At 48.4% G+C, this 27,268-nt stretch overlaps 1 protein-coding gene across 4 annotated transcripts in view; it reads left to right on the top strand.

Annotated features, from left to right (window-relative positions):
* The window catches only part of SLC37A2 (solute carrier family 37 member 2), a 926,772-nt gene that overhangs the window by 633,309 nt on the left and 266,195 nt on the right, over positions 1–27,268 (top strand). For all 4 annotated transcript variants that reach the window (XM_086957324.1, XM_086957323.1, XM_086957320.1 and 1 more), the window contains 2 exons: positions 15,554–15,639; positions 16,565–16,613. In XM_086957324.1, coding sequence (XP_086813450.1) covers positions 15,554–15,639; positions 16,565–16,613 — 135 coding nt within the window. The remainder of the gene's footprint in view (positions 1–15,553; positions 15,640–16,564; positions 16,614–27,268) is intronic.

Raw genomic sequence — 27,268 nt, 5'->3', positions numbered from 1 at the left:
AACAGCCTCGCCCCCAGGGAGAACAGACTAATGTGTCGCCCAGTGTCGGATCTGGAGATATCTGGACCGTTCTGCTTCAGTGATGGAATGATTTGATCTCAGGAAAGTAAAGGGAACTAGTCCCTCCAGATCAGAGCAGTGACCTATCGCTCTGCAGGGTGACTTCCACCAGACTTGAAATGAGGCCCCCAGGCGCGGGGTAAAGTCTGAATTAGCCGTAATTGGAGTCGGGGGAGGGTAAAGAGGTCAGTTTTCTGTTGCGAAAACACCCATCCCATACTAGCAACAAAGAGCTTGTTATGGGAGAGATATATAACATGGGGGCTCTGTGTTTTTTAAGGAAAAAACTGTATTTTTGCTAGCAACATGCCAGCCAGAGCCGTCCATGATCAGCCACCTCTTTTCGGATGTGGGTCTAGACCATTCCACCTAGTAGCATAGCTGGGCTGCCTGGTAGTATCTGGTGAAACAAGGAACCCCCAGCCCTCCTTCTGCTGGGGGGAGCCGACTCCGCTCCTTGCTCATTCTTGGTCGTTCGCCGGCCCAAATGAAATGGCTTAGTGCCGCCTGGAGGGCCGTGATAGTACCAGCAGGTGGTGACAGCAGCAGTGCCTGAAAATAGAAGAGGACCCTTGACAAAATGGTCATCTTTGTAGCTGCGACATGGCCCAGAAGAGAGAGCTGGCAATGCTGCCATCTATTTAGCTCAGTACAGACCTGGGTCAGTAATGCCCCAAAGTTTAGGGTGTTCGTTTTCCCCAATTGTCCTGCAAAGCTGAACTCCCAGATAAGGGACAGAGTTTGTAGCCCAACACATTGGATGTGTTCGCTGCAGCTCCTCTAGCTCAAGAGAAAGAGCGGTGAAATTAAGAGCATCAGATTTGTGGAGTTTCATGCGGAATCCAAATACCGTCCGATCCCTTCCGCCTCAGCCAGAGAGGGGGGGGGCAAGCTCCTGACCGGGTAATCCAGCATTACCATGACGTCTTCTGCATACAGACTGATGGAGTGCTCTTCCCTCCCAGAGGGATCCCCCTAATGAGCTGATGATCGTGGACCTGCTGTGCAAAGGGCTCCATGTACAGGGCGAATAGTAGGGGGGAAAGCAGGCAGCCCTGTCTTGTGCCTCTGCAAATTGGGAAATTCTCTGAGTTTACCCCATTGACTCTCACAGACACCCGTGGTGTGTGGTATCTACTAAAGACCAAGGATCAGAATCGCTCTCCAAACACAAAGTGCTCCATTGTCGCACTGAGAAAAGGCCAATGGACCTGATTGAAAGCCTTTTCGGCCTCTACTGAGAATAATCTGCAGGAGCCCTGCCTTCGGTGTGCCTTATCTATAATGTGTAGTAGTCTCTAAGTGTTGTCTGCACAGAGCCTCTGCGGGACAAATCCTGCTTGGTCGGGTGGATAAGTCTTTGCATCAAGGGGTTAAGACGCGCCACCAGAAAGCCTGTAAAAAGTTTTGAGTCTGAATTAAGAAGTGATAAAGGGCGGTAATTGGCTCAGAATTTTGGGTCTTTCCTAGACTTGGGGATACCTGTGATAGTTCCTTCTAGCATGGAAGTCGGGAGTGTGCCCGAATCTGCTATTGAGTTGAAAAGTCGGGTGAGGATCAGGGCGAATTCCGGGCAGAAAAGTCTTGTAGAATCCATCAGCGAAGCCGTCCGGGCCAGGAGACTTCCGTGTTTTCTGCCTCTAGATGGCCAAGAGATAACCTCATCCAGCCGAATAGGTTTTTCTAGAGAAGACGCCTGAGAGTCATTCAGTTAGGTCACGGGGAAGTCACAAAGGTAGTCTGCTATGTCCTCTGGGGAGACGGTTTGCCTCGAGTAGAGTGTTACGTACAAGTCCCTAAACTGGTCCGCTATAGAGGTGTGGCTCGACAATTCCTTCCCATTCTCCATCTTGAGAGATCGAACAGTATTAGCTTGGCATTGGGCTCTTAGCTTTGCGGCCAAGAGTCTATCACTGTTGTTGCTGTTGGGATAATACAGGTGCTTAAGATGCAGCAGGGCTAATTCCGCCCTGTGTAGGTCCAGTCCAGCGAGTTGTTTTTGGGCAGCCTCTATTTGGCGCCACACCCTGGGGGCACCGGTGCGATGGTGGATTCCCTCTAGCTCCCTGACCCTCTTCTGAAGCTCAACTCTTTTAAGTCTCCTCTGGCTGTTTTCAGCAGCTGAGAGGGATATAGGCTCCCCCTCACTACTGCCTTCAGCACATCCCAGACCACGGGCAGGGACACCTCCTCATTGTCGATAGCTTCCAGGTAATCGATGATGACTTTCTTAATATTTGCTTGTGTTTGGGTTTCTGCAATAGGGTCTCCCTTAGGCGCCATTGCCGCGGTGCCTGGTGTTGTAGGGGAGAATGTATCTCTAAAACTGAACGGACCCTACCTCCCTGAGGGGAGATGGATGTAAGGGTCTATCTATGGCTGTGTTAAAATATCCCCCTATCAGAACCAGTCCGTCCTGCAGTGTGAGTGTCTCGTCTAGTGCCTTCCGAATAAAGCACTCCTGCCCCTCATTTGGCACATACATGGTGCCCAGAGTTTTTGTTTGCATACCCAGCTGTATTTAGTAAACCAGGAGATGACCTTTCAGTTCGGCTAATTTAGGGCCAATAGTGCCTTTGAAGGTGCATGAAAATAAGATAGCCACCCCTCCCTTCATGCGTCCCATTGAAGAGAACTGCTGCCGAAGCAAGGATCTGGATTTAAGCCGCTGGGAATCTCCGGCCAAGAGATGTCTCCTGGAGGCAAATATCCGCTCTGGTGTGTTGAAGGTAGGAGAGGATTGCCTTATTCTTGACAGGGTTGTTCAACCCTTTAACGCTCAGCGAGATAATTTTAAGTGTGTCATCCTTAGTCACAGTGGATATGTGGGGGCTTGCTTTATTAGAGTGGCTTGTCCCGTCGTCTTCCCCCACCAGGGTGGCCAGCAAAGTGGAGACCTGAATCGTTGCAAGGGATTTCTTAACTACCCCTCAATGCATTGCACATTAGTACTTAATGAACAAACATTCAAATAGAAAACACTCCAAAACAGAACTTATAGCAGTCTTGAACAATGTCTCCAGGAGGTCTAGCCCCCAAAGGCGGTCTCTGCCCTCTGCCTGTTCCGGCCACTGCCTTTTTCCGTGCTCCCAACCTGAGTCCCTTTAGCCCGATCTGGAGCAGGTCGCATGCTGCACTGAGGGAGCGTATCTGGCGGGTCTTCCCCTCTCATTCAAATATCAGGCTAAAGGGATGGCCCCAGGCACACAAGACATCGTGTTTTTTGAGAAACGAGGTCACTGGACAAAATTCTCGCCGCTTCTGGAGTTTTATTGCTGACAGGTCTTGGTACAGTTGCAACGATTGTTCCCTAAAGAATGTTGCATCTGTTCCTCTTACGGTTCTTAGTATACGTTCTTTCAAGGGAAAGCTGTGAACACAGGTGAATATGTACAGGGTGGCATGTTAGGGGTGTTCTTGGGAGCCCCACGTGGTGAACTCGGTTTAGACGGATATCTTAACCGGACATGTCACCTAGGATCTGAGAAAACAGGGCCTGAACAAATTCCTCCAAGTTGCCTGCTTCCACCAAGGAGGGTGCTTTCCGTATGCTGATGTTATTTCGTCTCGGCCTGTTTTCTAGATCCTCAGCGTGAGCTTGGAGCTTGATTTGTCTGTCTGAGAGGCATATTATTTTTTGATGTAGTTGCTCAAGCTCCTCTTCTCTAGTTGTTTCCTCGTATGTTTCTAACATGTCAACTCTGTCGCCCATGTCCTAGATGTCTAGCCTAACTCCTTCCAAGTCCCGGGCTAGGCCCCATTTAATCGGGGTGCGCAGTCTAATGGCGGTTCCAGGTGGTCCTGGGGCGGGAGCCTAACTAACATATCTGAAAGAAACCGTTAGTTATAGATTCCTTACCTTAGAACTACCCCCAGGCATCAGACTGGACCCAGAAAGTTTTTAGTTAGCAGTACCCCTGTGCGTCGGAAGGTAGCGTGAGTCGACTCTGCATTTGTTGTTGGCGTCGTGGTCTCCAGGATGATGTTGCGGTAGCTACATAGACGCCACCCTCATACACTGACGTCAGTTCTGTTCTTTCTTTTCTGTGCCAGCCAGCACAGATCTGGAGAGAGCGGTACCTGCTTTCACTTTTTGACTGACTTTTTGTCAACTTTTGTCGACATTGTTCTTGAGTCTTCAACTCCTGGTGCACTTCAGGGATGCCCGGCTTCAAGGCTTGCGGTTCCTGTTGCCGACTGATGTCGGTAACGGATACGCACCGCGTGTGCCTCTTCTGCCTTTGGGTGCGACCACCACCCCGAGTGGTGCTCCTACTGCCGGACCATGAATCCGAAATGTTTGCGGGAGGTGTTCCGCAAGCTTCTCGAGGCCCGGCAGTCGGCTCATCCCCGATCGAGGTCCCGGTAGCGTAGGAGGTCGAGGGACCAGTCGCGGAGCCACCATCATTCTTCATCTAAGTCTTTGCACTCTGGGTCAGGTAAGTCAAAGCACAAGAAGAAGTTGAAGAAGCATCATCGCTCTTAGACTTCTCCCCGTCCGTTGGCCGAAACGATGAGGGATGCAGGTGGTGCACCTTCCGTAGCTCTGCATGTGGAGCCCGAAGGGTCAACTCCGGGTTTTCCTCCCTTTCAGGGACCTGGAGCGACCCCTACTCAGCTTCGTCAATTTTACGAAGCGATGTACGCCATCTTTGGGCAGCCGGGCTCTGCGGCTTTGGCCTCGGCACCGCAGGGCTCCCTTCGATCCAGGCCTGGATCCGGATCAGTGCCGGTCAACCTAGTTACACCTCCCCGGGACCGCTTACACCTGCACCACCTCTGCAGCCGATGCTGGTTGTATCCCCAGCCCATCTGCTGTGGGCTGGATCCCACCTATTCACTAGGCAGCACGATTTCTGTGTTTGTAGCCCTTCGAAGCTACAACTGGTTGAGGTCGACTGGTTTTTCAGGGGATGTCCAATCCACCCTTATGGACATGCCCTTTGATGCCGTCGCCTATTCAGTGACAAAGCGGAGAATGCGCTGGAGCGCTTTAAGTACTCTCGGGCTACGGCCAGGTCCTTGGGCCTCTCCACCACCTGCCCTGCGCAGTCTGCTTTTTTACCCTTTCGTGGCTACGGAAGGGGTGCCCAGCCACGTCCTGCCCAGAGCCACTGGCCACCGCAAGCTATTCAGTCCAAGCGCTGCCGGGGACGTGGGAACCACCGCGTGGTTCCGGGGGCCAGCGGGTCAGTCTACCAGAGCCCCCTCTGCAGCAGGCTCCAAACCCTCCTAGTTCGACCTTTCAGGTCCACCAATTGCCAGTGGGTGGCAGGATTCGCCATCACCTCTCGCACTGGCGCACCATCACTTTGGACAGGTGGGTTTTGCAAATATTCCAAAGGGGCTACTCCCTCCCCTTTGAGACTACCCCCTCCATCCATGCCACCTCAGTACCATCGCATGTCGGAGGATCATCTGGCCCTTCTCCAACAGGGAGTTTCTGCACTCTGGGCCAAGTGGAACATTGAGGGAGTTCCTGTCCCAGAAGTAGGTTGTGGTTTCTATTCCCACTACTTTCTGGTGCTTAAGAAGGACAAAGGCCTGTGTCCTATCTTGGACCTCAAGAACGACAACTGCTTCCTCCGGAAGGAGAAGTTCAAAATGTTGACGCTTGCTCAGGTCTTGTCTGCCCTGGACCCGGGAGACTGGATGGTAGCCTTGGACTTGCAGGACACTTATTTTCACATACCCGTCCTGCCGGGCCACCGGCGTTACCTACAGTTCACTGTAGGCCACGAACACTTTCAGTTTACCGTGCTCCCCTTTGGCCTTACCAGCCCCCTCAGGTGTTCACGAAAGTGATGGCGGTGGTCGCAGCTTATCTGCGCAGATCAGGGGTTCCAGTCTTTCCCTATCTTGTTGACTGGATGCTAAAGGCGGGCTCGCCCCAGGCAGTTGCTTTCCACCTCCAGACTATGGCCGACCTCCTGCACTTGCTGGGGTTCTCTATCAACATGCCGAAGTCACACCTGACTCCCTCTCAGAATCTCCTCTTTATCGGAGCCGTTCTGTGCACGACGCAGTTTCGGGTCCATCATCCCGAACAGCGAGTCAGGGATATTTAGGCTATGATTACGATCTTTCAGCCTCTATCCCGGGTTTCGGTCAGAATGACCCTGAGGCTGCTGAGCCTCATGGCCTCCTGCATCCTGCTGGTGGGTCATGCCAGGTGTCATATGCAGGCTCTGCTGTGGGACCTGAAGTTCCAGTGGGCACAACATCAGGGGAATCTGTCTGATTGTGTTCAGATCCTGGAGGTCACTGCACTACAATTGCAGTGGTGGCTAACGAACCAGGATTGGATCAACTGCAGATCCCTCTCCCTTCCCCAACCAGAGTTCACAGTAGTGACCGATGCATCACTTTTGGGATGGGGTGGCCACATGGGCGAGGCGGAGATCAGAGGCCTCTGGTCTCCGGTGGAGTCTTGGCCCCACATCAACCTTTTGGAGCTTCGGGCGATTCATCTTGCACTCAAAGTATTCTTTCCCTCTGTCCGGGGAAGAGTAGTGCAGGTGTTCATGGACAACACCACCGTCATGTGGTACTGCAACAAACAAGGCCGGGTTGGGTCGTGGACCCTATGTCAGGAGGCTCTCTGCCTCTGGACATGGCTGGAACATCAGGGCATATACTTGGTGGTTCAACACCTGGCAGGTTCCCTGAATGCCAGGGCGGACGAACTCAGCTGCAGGTGCCTGATGATCACTAATGGCGTCTTCACTCTGAGGCGGTACAAGGTCTCTCTCGACAATGGGGAGAGCCTGGCTTAGATCTATTAGCCACCGAAGAGAACGCGCAATTCTGTACGTTGGGATATCCAAGGCAGCACTCGCTAGGCGACGTTTTTCATTGCGAGTGGAGTTGCGGTCTTCTATATGCCTTTCCTTCTATACCACTTCTGCCCAGAGTGCTGAAGATCAAGGTCGGCCAAACCCAAGTCGTTCTTGGGGCACCTGATTGGGCACGAAGAGTCTGGTAGCCTGAGCTGCTCAACATGGCCATAGATTCTCCGATCAGACTTCCTCTACGGCAGGATCTTATGTCGTAGCAGCAGGGGACCATCCTCCACCTGAACCTGTCTAGCCTCCACCTCCTTGCGTGGAGATTGAGCGGCAGCAGTTGACGTCGTTTGACCTGCCTCCTGAAGTCTGTGATGTTATCTTGGCAGCCAGGCGTCCCTCCACTAAGATGGTATACACCTGCAGATGGAACAAATTTGTGGCATGGTGCACAGCAAAGGCTGTGGATCCCCTTTCCGCCCCTCTTTCTGAAGTTCTCCATTCTTTGGCCTGCTCTGAGCACTCTTAAGGGCTACCTCTCAGCCATTTCAGCCTTCCTTAGCCTTCTTTAGTCTTCCTGACCAGCCTTCTCTTTTCAAGTCCCCTGTTGTAAATCATTTCCTTAAGGGCATTACTCATCTTTTCCTCCCTGTTCCCTTCGTAATGCCTCAGTGGGACTTAAACTTGGTTCTTACATATCTTATGTGCGCTCCCTTTGAGCCGCTACATAACTGTCCTCTCATGCTTCTGGCTTCTAAAAATGCCTTTCTGGTGGCCATCACCTCTGCGCACAGGGTGAGTGAGCTCCAAGCTCTTTCTACCAAGCCTTCCTTTCTGGCTGTTCATACAAACATGGTCGTCCTTAGAACTAGACCATTCTTTCTTCCCAAGGTGGTTACTTCTTTCCATATTGGCCAACCATCCCTTTACCCACCATCTTTCAGTCTCTGCATCCTTCAAAAGAGGAAGAGAGGCTCCACCGTCTGGATCCGAAACGTGAGCTTTCCTTCTATTTGGATCGCACCAAACAATTCTGGGTCGATGACAAACTCTTTGTTGGTTACATAGGAGCCAAGAAAGGTCGGGCCGTGCACAAACAGACCATCTCCAGGTGGATCATTTTTTGCATCAAAGCTTGCTGTTCTTTGGCAAAGAAGGAACCTCCAGTGAGACTGCGCCCATTCCACCAGGGTGACGGCAGCTACCACTGCTTTGGGATGGGGAGTCCCCCTTAATGACATCTGTCAGGCAGCTACGTGGGCATCGCTGCGTACATTCACCAAACACTACTGCCTGGACAGCCAAGTCCGGAGAGATGGCTTCTTTGGCTGTTCTGTTCTCCGGCACTTTCTGGTGTCAACTTAGTTTGCAGACCGACCTCCCAGGTTGGAATTGCTGGGGTATCTATTCTAAGGTAATGAATCTATAACTAACTGTTTCTTTCAGATGAAAGAGTTACTTACATTCAGTAATGATATATCTGTAGAAACATAGGTTAGTTATAGATTCCTTACAGCCCCACCCATCCTTCCCGTTCTGCAAACTGACTTCAAGGGTTAAGGACTTCCTTTCAGGGCCCTAGTTTTGTTCACCAGTGGTCAGTGTCTTGCATGTCTCTGCGCTTCTGGCGTGTGAGGGCGGCGTCTATGTAGCTACTGCGATGTCATCCCGGCGACCACTACTCCAACGACGAACGCAGAGACGACCAACGCCACCTTCCTAGGCGCAGGGGTTCTGCAAACGAAAAACTTTGCGGATCCAGTCTAACACCTGGGGGTAATGCTAAGGTAAGGAATCTGTAAATAACCCAGGTTTCTTACAGATATATTGTTACCAAAGGTAAGTAACTTGTTCGTCTTTCTTCGTGCAGGCTTTTTTAACCTGGGCTGTCACCATCTCTGTTCACCGGTTCTAGGTGGTGGGATAGCACTAGAAGCGGGGGAGATGTTTGATTTTCTCTGCCCCAGAGCTCCTGAGCTGCTGGCCAGGAGGGTATGCCTCTTTTTAGGTGGAGTCCTAGGTAAGCCTCTCAAGGCTGTAGCCAAGGCGGGGGGGGATCAAGCCCTGTGTGTCAGTAGGTAGCTCTCCGTGCACCCCATCCTGCTCTGTTTTTCCACCGCTCCAGTACTTTCTCTGGAAGATCCTCTGGACCCAAGCACATCCCCCTGTCGGACCCTCTTATGAACCTTTCCACCAGGGCTACGTCGCTGCTCCGCCCAGACCCCAGAAAGGTGCTCCTGACCCCAGGGCTGAACCCGCTTCAAAACCTTGTGTGTCGTTCCTCCCACCCTGAATTCAGTTAATACTTCTGCCTCCCACCCTTGAAGGCTGACCAGAGGGCCTCTTACCTCCTCTTTTCAGACCAGATGCGGGGGGAGCGCCAAGGTTCAATGGGGACATTGAGGGGGAGGGGTGCTCAGATGAGTTGTGTGCTGTGTGTGGAGGGTGGTTGGCACTGTCACCTCCAGTAGCTCCCAACGCTGCCGGGGTCGCTCGCCCTGCCTCCCGCCGGGATGACAATAGGCCTGTGTCCACTCTGAGAGGGCCCGCGCTGCTTCGCCAACTGGGGGGCCACCGATAGTACCCTTCTAGCTTTTCTTGCTGCCTCGCTATGCCTCACCTTCTAGCCAGGTCTTGTAAGCCTCACAGGCCTACCCTTCTTTTTAATGGCTGCTTGGGGCGGGCTGCCCTCACAGGATCCACGGCCATCCCTCCCTCCGCCCGCCTTGTCTATGCTCTGCCCTCCCGAGCCGTGCGCAGCCCGAAAGAGCAGAGCTGCTGGCTGAAGCCATCCTTAACGGGGGTGCAGGCACCAACCTCTTTGTGCGGCTCAGGCTTCCGCCTCTTGCATCTCTGCCAGAGCCTCGGAGTTTCCGCCTATGGCCTTCTCTTCCTGCTCCCGGTGAGGTTCCGTGACAATTGTAAGTGGTGTTTTCGACTCGCACGAATATGGTCGAGTCTGGTATCTATGAACCGCAAATGACGAGTTTAGTAAGTGTGCGCAGTTTCGCTGTGCTAACTTAAACCGTTCGTTTGTTATGTGGGTTTTTTCATCTGTACCCACGGGTTCCATCTTAGATACGGCATCCATTTTGTCTCTTGCCCTCAAGTAGCCAGCGAACGGACGCTGTCCGCTTCGCGACCCTGGGACTCCCAAGATATTTGCGGAAGACACATGTCCTTTGTAAGTGTCTTTATGACGAGGGGGATGATACTGTAAGGCAGATGGCCCCGCTCGAGGCTCATCTCGCCGTGCCGGTTTATTGTCTCAGTCGTGCATCTCATTAGGCACGTCCCTTTGATGCCTGTATCTCGTGTTTCCCGATACCTCCCCTTTTACACCCTTTCCGATCTCCCCACCGTCTCCGTCTTCCTCTGCACCTGTCTTTGTTCCTATTTTCGATCTGTTTTACTGCCGATTGGAATGCACTAATGTTGGGAAGATGGGTTTTTACAGTTGGAAACCGCCAAATGTTTCCGCACTTATGTTCCGGACCTTATGTGTATCAAAGTGACCAAAGCGACCCCTCTGGGGGATAATGGTGGGAACCGGGTTGTAAACCTTTGTGTACCATGTTGTCCTATGGGTAAAAACTGTATAAAAGGAGCGATCCACAGAACCAATTTGAAGCAGTCTCCCCAAGTTGCACGAGTTGTACTTGTCGTGATATCTGTGTTCCCTGCAGCAAATAAACCTTGAATCTTTGACGCCGAAGGAAGTGTCCCGTGTCTCTGTCATTCGTACGCCGGAGCAGGTTACCCACGAAGGTTTCAGGTGTTGTGCCCTGGCACCGCTGGGTCTTAAAGAACCCAGTCCTTCACCGGACTGGCAGAGGTCTCGTCGACAGGGCGGCCGCTTTTCTGTGTTTCGGTTCGGTACAGGCCCAATGCAAGGCCTCGGGGCATCGCTGTAGAAAGCTTTAGATTGGGCCCTGAGCGGAGTGGTTGGAAAATACGTCTGCTGACTCCGCCACCTTGGCCATGCCCCATAGTACGGCAAATATTTCAGTTCACATATGAGAGCACCTTTAAATATGCGAGTTCAACATGGCTGCTGTACAAAAAACTCTTTGTTTGATTCAATAACCTTTGCTCCTTATATTACACATATCTAGCCACATACAGCATACACATGACCCCTGACTTACCTCTTAGTTGATTACTAGCATTGTAATCAGGGTGGGGGCACCAATGTTTCTCAAATCATATTTAAAAACAATAACTTTTAATAAATACATACCTATAGCATGATGTGGTAGCCCGCTGGCATATGCAATCAGCAGATTTTAAATTGAAATGGCAACAAAATGTCCCACTGACATGCAGTTTTACTGATAAAACTGTATAGTGTAGAAAAAATATTGTTTGGAAAACGAGTTTCTGCAAATATTTGTAATTTGCGTATCACCAAGTAAAGTGTTCTGTTTTGTTTTACTCCTATTTAAATCTTTTTTTGCATCATGCTTCTTAATTACAAAAGGAAATGCACGTTTGTTATCCGGATATAGTTTGAAAAATGTCTATTATTCATTTACAGGCTATTTAAATGTTATGTGTTAGAAAATAGCTAATATTTTATTATACATGTTTATTAATGGTAGAGGCCTATATGATGTACTCAGTTCAAGCTCTTTACTCCGTTTTAATAATGTTATGGCTGCTATTTCCCTTACCGGGTTGGGAGTTGCCCCTCTTCGATAGCTTTTTCCTGCATTTGCAGTGAAGGGTGGCTAATTTGTGGGCGTATTCTTTATAAATAGAAGCTGCTACTCTGGATATTCTGTGTTGCAAATCTGTATGGGCCATCACAAGGCGGATACAGTATTGCAGACACAATATTATTGTTCAGTAGTTTTACTATTATTGGTTGTGAGTGCTGTCCAGGTCTCCGACGGCTGCCAATGATCTATGGGCTGTTAAATTACAATTGTTTGTGTCAAGGCCTCTCTGATGAACACTTCTGTTTAAAGGGAATCGACGAAAAGCACTAGCTTGCCTGTGTCTGTTCCTTCCGCTAAGCAAACCAAGGAGATGATGAACTGAGCGCTGAAACGTTTCAGACACTCACCCCCAGTCACAGATCTGGGTTGAATCCATCATCATTCTTTTGCTCACTTCGCCACCTCAGTTCAGACCCAGCTATATGCAAATCAGCCTTGACCCTGTCCCTCATGGGAACAATCCAGCCCAAACTGCCAAGCCAGGTCTTCCCTGTACCGGAAACTAGCATCCTGAGACCAGTTTCGGGGTAACACCCTTCAACAGCCAGGATAGTTTGAATTCGTGGCAATGTGAGCAAGGGACCCACGTCTGGGCATACCCTGTCAACTTAGGGCGAACAAAGCAAACACAAAGAGATGATGGACAGAGCGCTGAAACATTTCAGACATTCACCCAAAGTCACAGATCTGGGTTGAATATATCATCATTCTTTAGCTCACTTCGCCACCTCAGTTCAGACCCAGCATCAGTTCATACCCAGCTATATGCAAATCAGCCTTGACCCTGTGCCTCATGGGAACAATCCAGCCCCAACTGCCAAGCTAGGGCTTCCGTGAACAGGAAACCAGCATTGTGGCGGATGAGGGGTGAAACCCCGAAACCGGTCCTAGGGTGCCTGTTCCCATTCCAGGGAGGACCGCGCCTAGCAGTTCGGGCTGGACTGTTCCCATTGGGCACAGGGTTAAGACTGATTTGCATATGGCTGTGTTCAAACTGGAATGACATGGTGAGCAAAAAAACAATGAATTTAGGCCCAGATCTCTGTACTGGGGTGAATGTATGACATTGTTCTGCTTTCTGTCCATCAACTGTTGCTGTAGCATTTGTTCCTTCCGCTGTGCCCACAATACTAGTGTTATTGTGATAGGAATTCTTTATATTAACTGACTGTAAAGTTTTTGTCATTTTGACTAGTTTTTAGGTCTCGGCTAGTAACGCGCTGAAAGCGCGTTCTCGCCAGAGAACTATTGTCGGCGTCTCAGCAGTCTGAGAACACCGAAGTGAGACAAGACCTGGCCGCGTGCAGCGCTTCCCCATAGGATAACGGTGTGCGCGCGGCCAGGTCTTGTCTCCACAGCATTGCAGGGCAGACAGGATCGCGTCGCGTGCCTCTCTGGAATGCAGGGGGAGTCTGCAGAGGGGCGCACGGCGCTGATAAAAGCTTTGCTTCTATGGTGGGCATGCTGCGCACGTGTGAGTCAGAGGCTCTTCTCCCGTGTACAGAGACGTGTTAAGGCATTTTTTAAATTTTTATTGTAGTTCATCGTGTCTTACAAAGAAACCGGTGATGCTCACTAAGAGAACGATGCTTCATTCGTTTTCATATCAGAGCTGGGATTGGATGTGGCAACATGCGTGTAAGAATGGTAGATGAAATGGCGTCGCTGCTGACTTGTTCTGTGGGTTCATTACCATATGATCTGTTTTAAGATGGCAGAAGGCATGTTGACATCTCTGCAGGCCATAGAGTAAAATCCAGGACTGACGGGGAAACAGAGTTTTTTTTTCCAGGGATGGTTTAGCGGTGTCACTTTAGATTACTGCATTCATTGAATACTTTAGAACCAACGGGAAATCTTTGGTCACTTTTTTGTGGGGAAAACTGACTCCTGACCACTTCGGCACAGCCGCAGAACAGGAACGTGGCATAGATTTTGGGTTGGACATTTATTTTTCCAACTTAATATCCATTGATTTAATCTTTCGGTGGCAACCGTCATTGTAACATTTAAACATACTGATTATTCGTTAAGATACAGTAAAACGTTGAAGATGGCAGTAGTCGAGAGCATAGCTTATACATTTATGAAGCCCTATTTCTCCAGAAGCTTGTCTCTTTCGTAGACGAATTTGTGCTTCATCGCATTTCAGCCCGTGCGCTCGACCCTGCAACGCCTGTGTGTACTACGAGTGTATCTTTCCAGCTTAAAAAGGAAATGACATTTCGCAGACTATTTTTAGAGCCTTGGAAGAGGTTTGTTTTTGTTGGCACAGAACATACAGTGAAATGTGCAAACCAGATGTTGTCTTACTTTCCAGAGCCAACGGCCTTGTGTGTTTTATAGCTCAAGTTTAGCCAAGCTGCCTGTTATTGCATGTAAAGCTAGGAATTGCAGAGGTTAGCGGCCTCTGAGTGCAAGAAATATTCTCCCAAGGCATATGTCTCCTGGCTCCCTCTCACTCAATGCGTGTGCCCTTTTTTCACACGCACAGCCTGTATTGTTTTATCTGTGTGCATTCTTGCTTCTGTGGAACTGTTGACATGTTGGCCACAAAACCCAAAAAGAGATGGTATTTTAGGGATCTGTTATAGTGGTTTTTATAGTGATGCATTTAATTTGCGGTTTCTGTTTGTACCATTATAAGAAACGCCGCATCCCCATTTCCTGCACCCAGGACCCACCACCACACAGCTCTGATGATGCACCTCGGGCCGGTGCTCACAGCTGTTATTATTCACACAACTTTGATGATGCACCTCAGGCACGGGGCTGACGCAGTTATTATTCACACAGCTCTGATCATGCACCTCAGGCACGGGCTCACAGCTGTTATTATTCACACAGCTCTGATGATGCACCTCAGGCACGAGCTCACAGCTGTTATTATTCACACAGCTCTGATGATACACCTCAGGCACGGGCTCACAGCTGTTATTATTCACACAGCTCAGATGATGCATCTCAGGCAATGTAAATGACAATGCCATTTATTTATGATTTAAAAAAAAAATAATCAGCAATGCCAATAGCTCTACCTTTAATGCTGCCGAGACCATTGCATTGTAAATGCTTGTTTATTTACTTTCATGCTCAAGATCAGATATTTTCTTTTGGGCCTCATCCAGTCTTGGGGACTGTTTATCCAGTCTTTCTTTCATTTGGTTGATTCTCTCTGTGAAAGTGTCTATTTTCACATTTGTAGTTGCTGGGTTACTCTCTATCTCCTTTAGTAGCATTTTCATCTTGCATCTGATTGTATCTCTCGGGTGAGGTCTCGGCTCTCTGACCCTTGCTTTTTTTTTCAACTTGAATTTTCTCAGCTTTGCGTCATTCTTGCCCATCTTCACTGATGGTGGGTTGGCTGAAGGCTTTGTTCTACTATGCTGGTTACTTGGGAGGGGGACTCTTGACTGCATTTTTGGTGGTGCCGCAATTGGGGCCTACTGCATGGAATAGGTTTAATGTGAGTGCCCTCCTACTTGTGCAAGTGTTTCCAATGTCCAGTTTCTCAATAATGTCCCCGCTGCAGGCAAATCTCTTAGGTTAGTTTTAGTATGGTAGGGAGATGAACTTGAGTCCATTTGTCTCAATGAACTGCAATAATAAGCTGGTGTTCTTTATTGTATTCCCCCCATCCGTTTCCACTCTGAAAGCAGTTTTTTTTTTATCTGCTGGTTCTTGTGCACACCTCCTCCAGACCCTGGTGCCCCTCCTCATTTTGCATGAGGCTCCGTTCTCAGGTCCACAGGAGGGCAACTCACATTCACTTCTCCTTGTATACCCGCATCTGGTCCTGGCTGCCTGCACATATGGGGCACCCCAGCAGAAGAAGTAAGAGGTTATTTTTGTTACCATTGAACGCCATCTTCTCCCCCATTTTTCGAACCAGATCAAGCTCTCTGCAAGGCCACCATAAGAACTATCATTATGTTCGTTCATCATTTTTGCCAAGTGAGTGCCTAAGATGTTTTTCTTTCTTTGCAGGAGGCATTCTGGCTGGGATAGTGTCGGACTACGCTGGTGGTAGAGCCACAACTTGCGCAGTGATGCTGATTCTTGCTGCTCCGATGGTGAGCATGTAATTCAACCTCATGGCCCCATCACAGAATCATTGCCTTTGTTGATGACAGTCTTTAGAATTCTATTTAAATGACTAAAGACTGCATCCAAATTGGCATTAAGAAATTACCCATGTATAAGTATTATAATGCTTTGCTAAAAATCAACTACACACCCAGTAGGGCTAACCCTCTAGTCTATTCATTTTGCTTTTCCCCATTGGTATCGATCCACTTACCGAGGGGATACTTAAATAAAAGGTTCTGACTGGGCACCAGAAATAACACATAATGTGGTGCAGTATTCTGACAATCTACTGATTTTTTGGGGGGACCCAAAGTAGTCTTCTCCAAGGGGTTGCACATTTTGCAATTCTTTGGCAGGTTTTCATTCTTGGCATGTTGACAGAACCGGGTTGTCTATGTTCCCAGTGAATGGACCCCCTCAAGAATTTGGTTGGTCACTGATGAGTTCAGATATCTGGACATGTATGTGATGCTGGATGCTTAGAGGCATGGGATAGAAATATCCAAACACAGATTCCCCAGTTGATCAGTGATATCACATTTTTGACTGCACTCCAATTGTAACTATAGGGGTGCTCTGCAATATTTAAGGTAATTAAGAGGGGTGCAGGGTTACAGGTGTGGGCTCTCTACCTGCCTTAAAAATGCCAAAAGGAAACACCTCTTTCACCAAAACAAAGTAAAAATATTGGACGTATGTTTTTATATTGAAAAAAAAGGATGGAACCATTGAGGTTATTGCTGGCGAAAATTTCGTTGGGAAAATCTGCCTGTTTTTTTCCTGTGTTCTTTAGCTAAACATGCTGATGTGCCCACACAACAATCAGAATAACATTGCTACCTAAAATGGGCATCATGTGTCTTAAACAACACTGCATGCTAACAAAAATGCCTTTTTGTTTTCTTTTAGCTGTTTTTGTACAATCATTTTGGGTCAACAGGCGTTTCTACGACAATAGGTAAGAACAATGCATTTACTTTTACAATGCTATACACAGACCCCCACTTTTGTCAATTTCTTCACGTGTTCCTAGATGTTTGAATAAACTTTCTGATTGTACCTGATTTAGAAAAGATTAAATAGCTCTCCCTCACTTTAGCTATCGCCTCTTGACTGCAGCCTGGTCCTTTTCTGGCTGTGACATCATGGAGCCATATATAGTGCTTTGCATTGGAAGTTTGCTCAATATTGTATTTGCAGTGCTAATAGTAAAAATGTCACTGCCAAATGCATCAGGTTTTAAAAGATGTCACTCCAGCTACAATTGGAGGTCTATTTTGGAACACCTTAAAGCCCATCTATGGAACCTGGAAACCCAAGCATGGCACTTGGTTTTGTAAAAGTCAATAAAGGAACAGGAGGCAATTTCTTGAATGGCTAGAGCATGTGATGAACAAAAGGCTGTCCTCTCTCCAGGTCCTGACCTAGATTTTGTTCTCTGATTAAGTCTAGGAAGAAGGCTTCCTCTTTGGAAAAATCCTCCCACAAAAAAGGAAGCACTAAATGAAGAACTCAACTTCCTTTCACTGTCCCTCCCATTCACTGGGCAAGTTGCTTGGTCGAAGGGTCCGTTCCACACCTCCAGCCTTCATGATGTCTTCGATTCCTGTCCTAGAGGACATATGCATGTTGCTGGAGCCCTGCTCCATTCTAGCACCATGCCCAGTGCTACAGGAATCTCTTCTGGCTTTCTCACCCTCTGGTGCTGACCCTGTTCAAAAGACAGCATTCAACAAGGCTATCATCCGACCTCCTTTGAATTCCTCAGGTGCACCTTCTGACTCCACAGTGCTTTACAGGATGTTTGACTTTGCTTCTGCTGGTGGCCCAACCCATTCACTAGTCAACCCCTGTAGATGCTCCTGATGCCGTTCCAGACCAGGGGCCAGTCATGCCAGCTTCAGATCCACTATCAGAGCTGACAGAGCACTTTGTCCGAAGCTCAACGAACAGTAAAAGTCAGATTTAATGACAAGCCTCTTTGTGAGCCACTACCTCATGATGGTTCTTTTTAGACCTCAAATCTACCCGTTTTTTTTTGTTTTTTTTCAGTGGTTGACCCAGACTGTGCATTGGGGCCCCACATTCATTCTTCTGGTGTGGTCTTGGAAAGGCAACTGAAATCCTTGGATTACCTTTGCCAGATGAAGAGGTTAAAGCTTACTTTTTGTCAAAAGTCTTCAAACACAGCTTCTCCACTTCAGAACTGTTGTTGTTTTGCAGTAAAGCTCTCTATAATCCTATGTAATGTCTTGGGATAAGCTGGCCTCCTTTCCGACTGTCACCTGCCAGGTTGCTCACTGTCACTGAATAGATGCAAACATTTTCTCTTCTCACCCTTTGCCTGAGGGTCTTGTATTAATGTCTTCCATTTACTCAAAATGTTGCCTCAATTATTTTCCTTCCACTCCACCGCCAGGTCCGTTAATCTGATTGAAGCAGTGAAACAAAGTATTCTCATTTGGGAGTCTGGCTCTTGGTTCATGCATTGGCACCTGCCTTTTGGCCTTATTTGGATGACAGAGAGAGCAGTCCCGCTTGTGCTGGACTGTTTAAGGGGCCACTTTGCTTACGTAGGCCCCTCAATTGTATCTGAGCCTGCCAATCAAATTCTTTGATCTGTCTCTTGATGACATAGGCTCCTCTGTGACTATAAATAAACATGCTTGCATGCCTCCCACTGGCCTTTCAGGAGATATCCAGGCAAAGCCGATGGATATGCATATGAGGATCAACCTTCTGAAATATGTGAACCAACACCTCGCTTTCCACACACCCACCAGACTACTCCCCTCTGCCCAACTACCCCTGACCTCTCTCCCACAGATCTACAAGACCAGACCCAGAGGAAGATCCTTCACCTACCTCACAGCCAGGGCCTGGAACTCTCTACCCCTCCACCTCAGACAATCCGCAATTTAAAAATTATCGCACCAGCGCTCGCTCTCAGTGTTGGTTTATCCTTCTGGCCAGTTCGGCAGCAGTATAAAGAATTCAGAAGCTACTTTCCAGCAATGCCAGCCTTTTCAGCCTGACTACTAGCCAGATAGATTATTTTTTTAATGTAAATTGTGTTTATTGAATATAAGACATAACAACACAAGCCAAACAATTTGAGACTTATGTCCCTGTAAAGAAAGCATTATTTACGCCCGCATTCCATGGTACATGCTGCAACAACCTTATAAAAGCATACATATCGGCAGCTAACCCACGCAAAATTCTATAAGGTCCTACATTATGAACCATACCATAATAGAGGAGAACAATACTCGCTTGAACCCCATCTCCATTTATCTTGACAATAGACCCATTGCAAAGAGAGACAAACCTAGAAGCGTAGAAAAGAAAAGGAAAAAAAGGAGGTTCCCAGTAATCCTAGTGTTGAACATGAGCCTATCATTGAAAATGCGGTGGAGGCATTGGGGAGACTCTATGCATAGCATCGCTATATACAATTCCTCCCTTTATCTATGTGGGCCCTCGAGTTAGGAAAACAACAGGGAACTGTCATCAATTATATATAGAGAATAAAATGAAAAAAAGGACCAAGAGTGAAATTCTCTCAAGATAGGGGAGGGAAAAATGTGGATGCGCTGAGAAGAATTAGGTCCGTGGATGGAAGCTGGGGAGCATCAGGGCGTAAAAGGCCAGGTCATCTGACTTAGGTAAGTCGTTCCGTAGAATCCAGTTTCTGGCCCCGGGAGTATGGTTCAAGGGAATCCTCAAACAACTGCAAGGCCTGAAGATTGGGGGGTACCTATCGGGATTACCTGGTCTTAGTGAAATATTATATAAGAGGCTTCCAGGTTCTGGTGAATCATGTATCTGTATGATTGATGCAGGCGGTAATCAGTTCAAGGGCTAAATCATTCCACAGTTGACGAAACCAGGTGGAAATAGGGGGGGATGCGGTGTCTTCCAAAATAGGGCTATTGACTTCCTAGCCGCTCCTAGCAAATGGAGAATCAAGCGCCAGTCTGCATAAGTCATAGCATTTAGTGTTGAGGGTTTAATGCCTAAAAGCGTGACTGACGGGAAGGAAGGAATAGGAAATCCACCACCTCTTTGATGTGGCAGAGGACCTCCTTCCAAAACATTGTGATATTCAGGCATGACCACATATGTGATTAAAGTCTCCTCTATTTCTCTGGCACCTCCAACAGGTCGGGGGGGAGTTTGGGAACATTTGGGGCAAACAGGCTGGGGTGTAATACCACTGCATCATTAACTTGTATGCTGGTTCACTCTGTGGTGTTCTCTGGTATATCTTTGTGACATCCCACCATAGACGAGCCCACCCTTCAGGAGGTACATCCTCTTCCAGGTCTGAAGCCCACAACGTCTGATATCCATGGGTTGTGGGCCACTGAGAATGCTGTAAGACAGAATATGTATTAGAAATCAGGCCCTTCGAACCCTCAAATTTACGGACCGGGGATTCAAAGGCAGTAAGTTGTCTAGTGGCTCCCTGGATGTAGGTCTGAGAGCTGAACCAGTGGTGTATCTGCTAATATGGCACACGTGCCCCCCCGGGAGATGAAACTTTTGCCTACATTGATCAAACGTGAGAAAGTCATTGCCCTGATAGAGATCCTGAATAACCCGCCATTCACCCTCTGTCCATGTACTAAATGCCTGAGTGAACATAGGATTACCGGCTGTAGGTGTGTTAGGGGATGGGAAATGTTGTCAGGCCTTGGGGTATTGCCAACTTGTCCCAGATCTCTAGTACTGTCTTCATAGGGGTGGCTATGTAGGCGCTAGGGGGCACGTCCCTCGTGGAAGCCATGCCAGGTCCCATAAAGGTCTACAGGATACCGCTCGGTCCAAGTGGAACCAATGTTTTTTGCTTTTGCAAACCACCCACTCTGAGATATATCGAAGCTGACAAGCCCAATAGTATTCCAGAAGTTTGGGACACGCTAGTCCACCCCTGTCAGGAAGCAGCATTAAAATCTTGTTGGAAAAGCGTGGGTGGGATTTCCCCCTATATAAATTTAGTACAGTCATGTTGTAGGGCAAGAATATCAGCCTGTGGTATGGGAGTGGGCAGGGTTTGGAAGAGGTATAACATTTTATGGAGAAGACACATTTTAATGGTGTTGATACGTCCTAACCAAGCAAGTGGAAGGCCCTTCCATCTGTGCCTCTCCTCCCGGATAGCGCTCCTATATCTAGGCCAGTTGGACAAAGTCCATGTCGAGAGTGTAGGAGTCAAGTCTGGGCCCAAATACTGAATCAATACGTCTGTCCACTGTACCAGCATCAGGTCTTGCAAGTCCTGGACCTCCGAGGCCGGGAGAGTAAGGTTAAGGGCATGAGATTTATTAAGATTGATCCAGTATCCTGAATCCTCTTCAAAGGCCCCCAGGAGAGTAGTCACAGCAGGGAGGGACGTAGATGGAGTGGATAGTGAGAGAAGGAGTCGTCAGCGAAGATGGAGGCTTTATGTTCATACCCACCCACCCATAGGAATACCCGGATGTTCAGATCGTGACGTATGGCGATGGCCAGGGGCTGCAACACCAAGGCAAACAACAGAGGGGAAAGTGGGCACCCCTGTCTGGTGCCCCGGTAGATGGGAATAGGGGCAGTGAGACTACCATTAAAATGTATGCAGGTTGAGAGTTCCGCATAAGGTGACATCAATTTGGAGATCATGCCCGTTCCCAGCCCCCTGTAATACTTCTTTAAGGAATCCCCAGTCCACTCGATCGAAAGCTTGCTCCACGTCGAGGGAGACCAGACAGGCAGGGATATCTTTAAAGCGTGCCTTTTCCACGAGATGGGCTACCCGACGGATATTGTCCGCCCCCTGGCGATGGCAAATAAACCCCACTTGATCGTGGTCAATGAGACCCGGAAGATGGGGTTCCAGGCGGTTGGCTAGGATTTTCGTATAGATCTTTGCGTTGGTGTTTAACAGAGCCATAGGGTGGTATGGGAATGGTCTTTACCTGGTTTGGGGATAACTACCACCTCCGCTTCATTCATTGTTGGGCTGAGACCCGAGAGGTCTGTGATACTATTAAAAAGGTGAAGCAAATGATCTCGAAGCTGCGGGTAAAAAACCCAGTAAAAAGTGCCTGGCAGTCCATCAGGCCAAGTGGGAGTTGCTTCAAAGCCTTAGCAATTTCATCATTGGTTAATGGGGTTTTCCAGCAGTTTCGTAAAGTGGGCATCAATAGAGTCACAGGGGCAAGAATTGAGAAAGGCAGTAACAGCCTCAGGAGGACAAGGAGCATTTACAATCCATAGAACTTCTCCAGTTTAAAGCCTTCATCTGCCTCTGAAATGGCCCATGAGCCACCCGGATGCCTGAGTTTGGCGATGTGTGCTCTGGCAGTCTGCGCTCGAATGAGCTGTGCCAGGCATGCCCCAACCTTGTCCCCCCGTGTAAAACTTCTGCTTGGGTTGAGTAGAAGTCTCTCCGCCTTGTTGGTACGGTGTAAATGCAATTGCCCTCGCAGTTCAGCTAGACGTCACTTATTGTGGACGGATGGAGATGATACCTGCGTTTTAGGGTTTTGATATCCCTAGAGAGAGTAGTTTCAATAAACCGAGCCTCCTGGGTCCGGGCAATCCATATAGACGTGATGACTCCCCAAATAGTAGATTTAAAAGAATCAAAGTCAAAGAATCTTGTATAGCGCACACTCTGGGTCCCATACCAAATTAAAATCTCCTCCGAGGATAATTGGAGTTGTGACTGACTGTAGGAGCTCCCTAAGGGTAGGCATAGGAAAACCTCCTCGTTTTGATTAGGGGCATATATGTTAACAAAGGTGAAAGACCACCACCCCAAGCCATATGTGCCTTAATAAACCTCCTGCCCTTGTCGGTCATGTCTGTGGGTTTTATCTCAGGCCAGTCTGATTTAAAGAAAATTGATACCTCACAGTTTTAGAAGATGCACAGGCCCAATATTGGGTGGGATATTTGGGATGGGACAAAAGGCGAGTGTCATTCGGAAGCAAGTGAGTCTTCTGAATAAAAATGATGTTGGGATTGTGGTGAAGAAGATATCGCCAGACCAGACGCCCCTTGTTAGGGGAGTTCAGTCCCTTTACATTTAAAGAGAGAAACTTAATGGGGCTAGTCATAATACTACCGATAGAAAACTACAACCTCCGAAACCCACTCAGTGACACTATGAGCCCACGTCCCTTCTCCCCAAGCCCCACGCCCATCCAGAAAGATGAAAGGGCCATTGTAAAGCATTGACGTGGCAGTACATGCCCAAGCCATTCGCAACAAGGCACCCTTAGTTACTCAATGACAGCGCATCCGACGAGAAAAAACAAGCCATTAAAACTGAAGAGAATAAAAAAGGTACAACAACAAATGGCCCACTGGGTCAGGCAATGTCCGAATCTATCGAAAACAGCAAAATGTCATTCAGACGGGCCGTTCCAGAAAAGTCACTCTCCTGCGGGAGTCCGAAGAGAGTGGGTGGCAGTCGTACAGAAAATTTGTGGGCCTCCACCACCACCATCCCGTGATAATGTTAGGGGAGAGCGATACTTGCTTTAACCACCGGGCCAATCCCAAGAAGATCAGCTGCAAACTTGGTGCTGATGTCCTCTGAGGGCATATGCGGTGTTTTAGCCTTCAACCGTCCCCTAACAGGATCCAGGACGTCCGTTCCAGAACCGAAGCAGCACCTAATCAAAGTCAAGGCACAAGTGACCCCTTAGCAGGTCAAAGAGCTAACCCAGCCAGGAAACGTTTAGTCCTTATTGTCTGGTGACCTAGCTGGAGAGGAAGAGCCAATCAGGGAGCGAATGTGGCTAATGATGTCCTGTTTAACTTGGGAAAAATCAAGTTCCTGTAAGCGGCGTTTGGATCTAGGAGGCATTACTGTGGACCATTTTGGGCGAAGAGGCCCATCTCAACGCTCTCTGGTGAAGACAGGTCGCCTCCCTTAGGCTCCAGAGGGAGCTTCAGGAGCTGTTTTGCGTCTCTTAGTGAATGGAGGACTTGCCTTTTGCCCTCCCATGTAAACATCAGGGTGAAGAAATGGCCCCACTAATACTTGATGTTGAGGTCCCTCAGCTTATCCGTGACTGTCTTGAAGTCTTTTGTGTAGCCGGTGCCAGGTCCTGGAAAATTTGAATAGATAGGCCATTGTATGAAACTGCTTAAATCCCTTGAACCTTTTTCAACATAGCTTCCTTGTCAGCAAAGTAATAGACTGTAGTAAGGATATCCGGGAAAAAGTCAGGCCGAATTGCGTGGGGCAAAGACCCAGTGAGCCCTGTCGAGCATAGGCGGTGACGCCTCTTCATTCTCTCTGGCATTTAAGAGTTCTGCTGTGTACGCCAGGATGTCTTTGCCTCCCGCTCCCAACGGAACCCCCTTGATGTGCAAATTGTTTCGCCGACTGTGATTTTCCAGGACTCCTTGATTCAACTGTAGGGTAATATTTTGCTCTTCTATTTCCATCATTCTCTCCCACAGATATTCTTGATCCTCTGCTCTAGTGTCCATAGTGCGTTCAGGATCTTCGACCCTTCCACCTATCTCCGTGACCTTGCCATGTATATCCTGCAGACCAGCCTTAAAGTCCTGTCTCAGAGAGCCTATCTCATCCTTGATTTCCTGATGGAAAGACGCCAAGAATGCCTGGGTGATCGGCACCTCTGAGCTGGGCTTCCCTGATGCCAGTATTGAAGAGTTAGAATCCTCCTTTGACTGAGAATTAGTTTTAGTCCAGAGGGAGGTGACTGGATTGTCACAAACTGTGGCAGACTCAGTGTCTTTATTTGTTTTACTTTTAGGAGGCATAGAAAGGTGCTCTATGGGGACCGGGAGTCCTGCGATGGAGATAGGCCAGTCCCTAAAGACGGAGTGGAAGAGTGGCGAGGGAAAAGGCTTTGCAGGTCAGCCTGAGAGTCGTTCTTGGGGAGCATCAAATGACACACAAGGGCTTCACAGTCTTTCCACCTATTTGGCAGAGATAGATCCGAGCTACACAGGTTTAAAGCACAGCGCCCCGCAGTCAGGGAGAACCACAACAGATGGCATGGGGTCTCGCCCCCACAACAGTCCACAGTGCAGGACTAGAGGTTAAAAGAAGGGCACTTGCCCAGCAAGGGTGCCGCCACAACATAATTTTGCCAATCACTTGTGACTTCTTCACCCAGAGGTGGATCAGTCCGTATTTGCTCTGCATGGCACATATCCAGTGTATCTGTTGGCCTCACTAAAATGCCTACCAACTACTGTACTGCCCTTGTAGTTCCCACTGCACGGGCTTCTGAGAGACACAGTCCTTGTGAGCTAGGACTTTCAACCTCTGTACTTGTTATGTGCCATTCTCTGTGTTCTGAAGTAGCTTTTTTAGGATTGAGTGTAGGTAATTTTATATTGCGCCAGTTTAGCCAGCAAGGATGTGGGACACATGCCCACTATGCTTTTCTCTGGGTCCTTCCCTTCCACTCTCTGTGGATCTCCTCTCAAGGTAAGAGGGGCAGATCCTTCATCTGCACCTTTAGAGCTTGCATCTTTGTCTGTAGGTGGAACTGGGCAAACTGAGTTCCTTTGATCTACCTCCTAAGGTGGAGGACGTTATCTTGGCTATGCGCTGTTCTGTCAACTGTGCATGGCAGTCGCTGAAAATGTTTAGTTTTTGATGCGCCAAAGAGAAGCTGGATCACCTTCAGGCAAGGTGATTAGATGTGTTGCAATTCACAATAACTTCCACCTGGCAAGGCTTACCTCTGGATTTTTCATAGATCATCCTTGTATTATTTGAATGGTTTGACTTGTATGTTTTCTTCTTCTTTGTTTGTCTTATCTCTTTGGGGCCTTAATTTGGTGCTTACATTTCCTAGGAGCTCACCTTTCAAGCCCATGCACAGTTGTCTCTTGACATAGTTTCCTTTTTGCAGGCATTTTGGTGTTCATTACTTCTTTCTGACATGTTAGGAAATGGCAGCCTTTGCCTGTGCATCTGCCCTTCACACATTAGTTTCTGATAAGTTGGTGTCTTGGTCATATTCTTCATTTCCCTCAGTGATTTTCTCCCCTTTTCACATTGGTCAATCAACTATCTTATGATTGTTATATCTACCTCTGTACATGTCAGGTCCAATGGTCCTCGGAATCTCACGATGCTCTATGGGGTCCACCTCTCGACAGCCCCTGGGTCTGAATGTGAACAGACATGCAGGAATGATCGAGCGAGGGATAATCAGGAAGGTAAGGGAGGGAGCAGCGGGGAAGGGAAGCTGAAACGAGAACAAGGCACCATGAGACAAGCACAGACTTATATGCAATGTACTTCGTAGAAACCTGTAGCCCCACCCTTGTGTAAAGCGAATGATGTATACCTGAAGGAATAAGTGGAAGGCTTTGCCTGGCAATCAAAAAGGTTGAACTTGATGATAATTCTAGAATACAAGAACCCTATGGTCAGTTTCTTCACTCGGCAAGGTTTCTAGAACATTAATCACAACAGTATAAGTACATACCAACATGAATGTCAAATTGGGCTTCAACAGGGGTCAGTGTGGAAGATAGCCTGCCAGGCGAAGCTCATAAGCCCCTGTTGTCAGAAGTAAAGAAAAGGAGACAATATTATTGTCTTAAATCCCGTATTTGCATTGCCCGGTTACTTCACCTGACCACACACAATACTGCACACAAGGAGCACAATAAAAGTCCTGGATCCTGAAGCAATAGATACACAGAAGCCAAGCCAGATCAATAATGTCTTCAGGATGTCAATATTCCCCAAAGATAAATAGCACCTTAGGAATCCAAAGTCTCCAAGCAGGTAAGTCCGTTATTCCCCCTTTTGAACAAGGCATAGGCAAGGAGGATAGAGTACAGAACAATCACACTGGGCGTCTGGAAGCCAGGTAAACCCCAGAGCAAGGAATGGCAGTTCACGGAGTCAGTGTTCACTCGAAAATCCCAACAACAGCAAACACTGTCAAAGCTGCCAGTAAACCGACAACTCACTTGAAGGAAAAGCAAGAGCCTCAGCCGAGGACTCCACAGATATGGGAAGCGCCAGCCGACGCCCCCCACCTAGACAGAAGCGGAACGCTTCTAAAGTACTCACCAGCCGGCTCAGGGGAATCTCAAAAAGGATACGCTGGAACACTCGTGGTCTTACCGCAATCAGCATCAGAACCAGAATCAACGGCGGGCGCTTCTGTTCCTTCGCCGGGAATGAACTTTGCGCGTGTGACGTCATCACACGGGCGTCGCGCGCGCAGCACCTGGAAACATGGGAAATGTAGTTTTTTAGGTTCAGATCGCGTCTCAAGGCAGGGTTCGCGCCTAGCCTCCGCCGTGAGACCTGACAGTACATCCCTCTCCCGAAGAACACTGACAGAGACAAGGCTTGGTCGGGAAGCGTTGATGGAACAACTTCACATACTTGGGTGCATGGACATTGGATGCAGGTTCCCAGGAATTTTCCTCATTACCATAACCCTTCCAAGCCACCAAATACCACAATCTGGTGCGGTATATCTTAGAGTCCACAATTCCTCTCACCTCATAATCTTCTTCGTTATCCACGACAACCTCAGCAGGCACCAGTTTTCTGTGCATTCGCGTGGGTTTCACCAAAGACACATGAAAGGCAGGATGAAT

This window comes from Lissotriton vulgaris, chromosome 2_1 (genome assembly GCF_964263255.1).
Source record: "Lissotriton vulgaris chromosome 2_1, aLisVul1.2, whole genome shotgun sequence".
NCBI lineage: Eukaryota > Metazoa > Chordata > Amphibia > Caudata > Salamandridae > Lissotriton > Lissotriton vulgaris.
The sequence above is the reverse complement of the archived record's forward strand: the minus strand, read 5'-3'. Positions and strand labels throughout refer to the sequence as shown.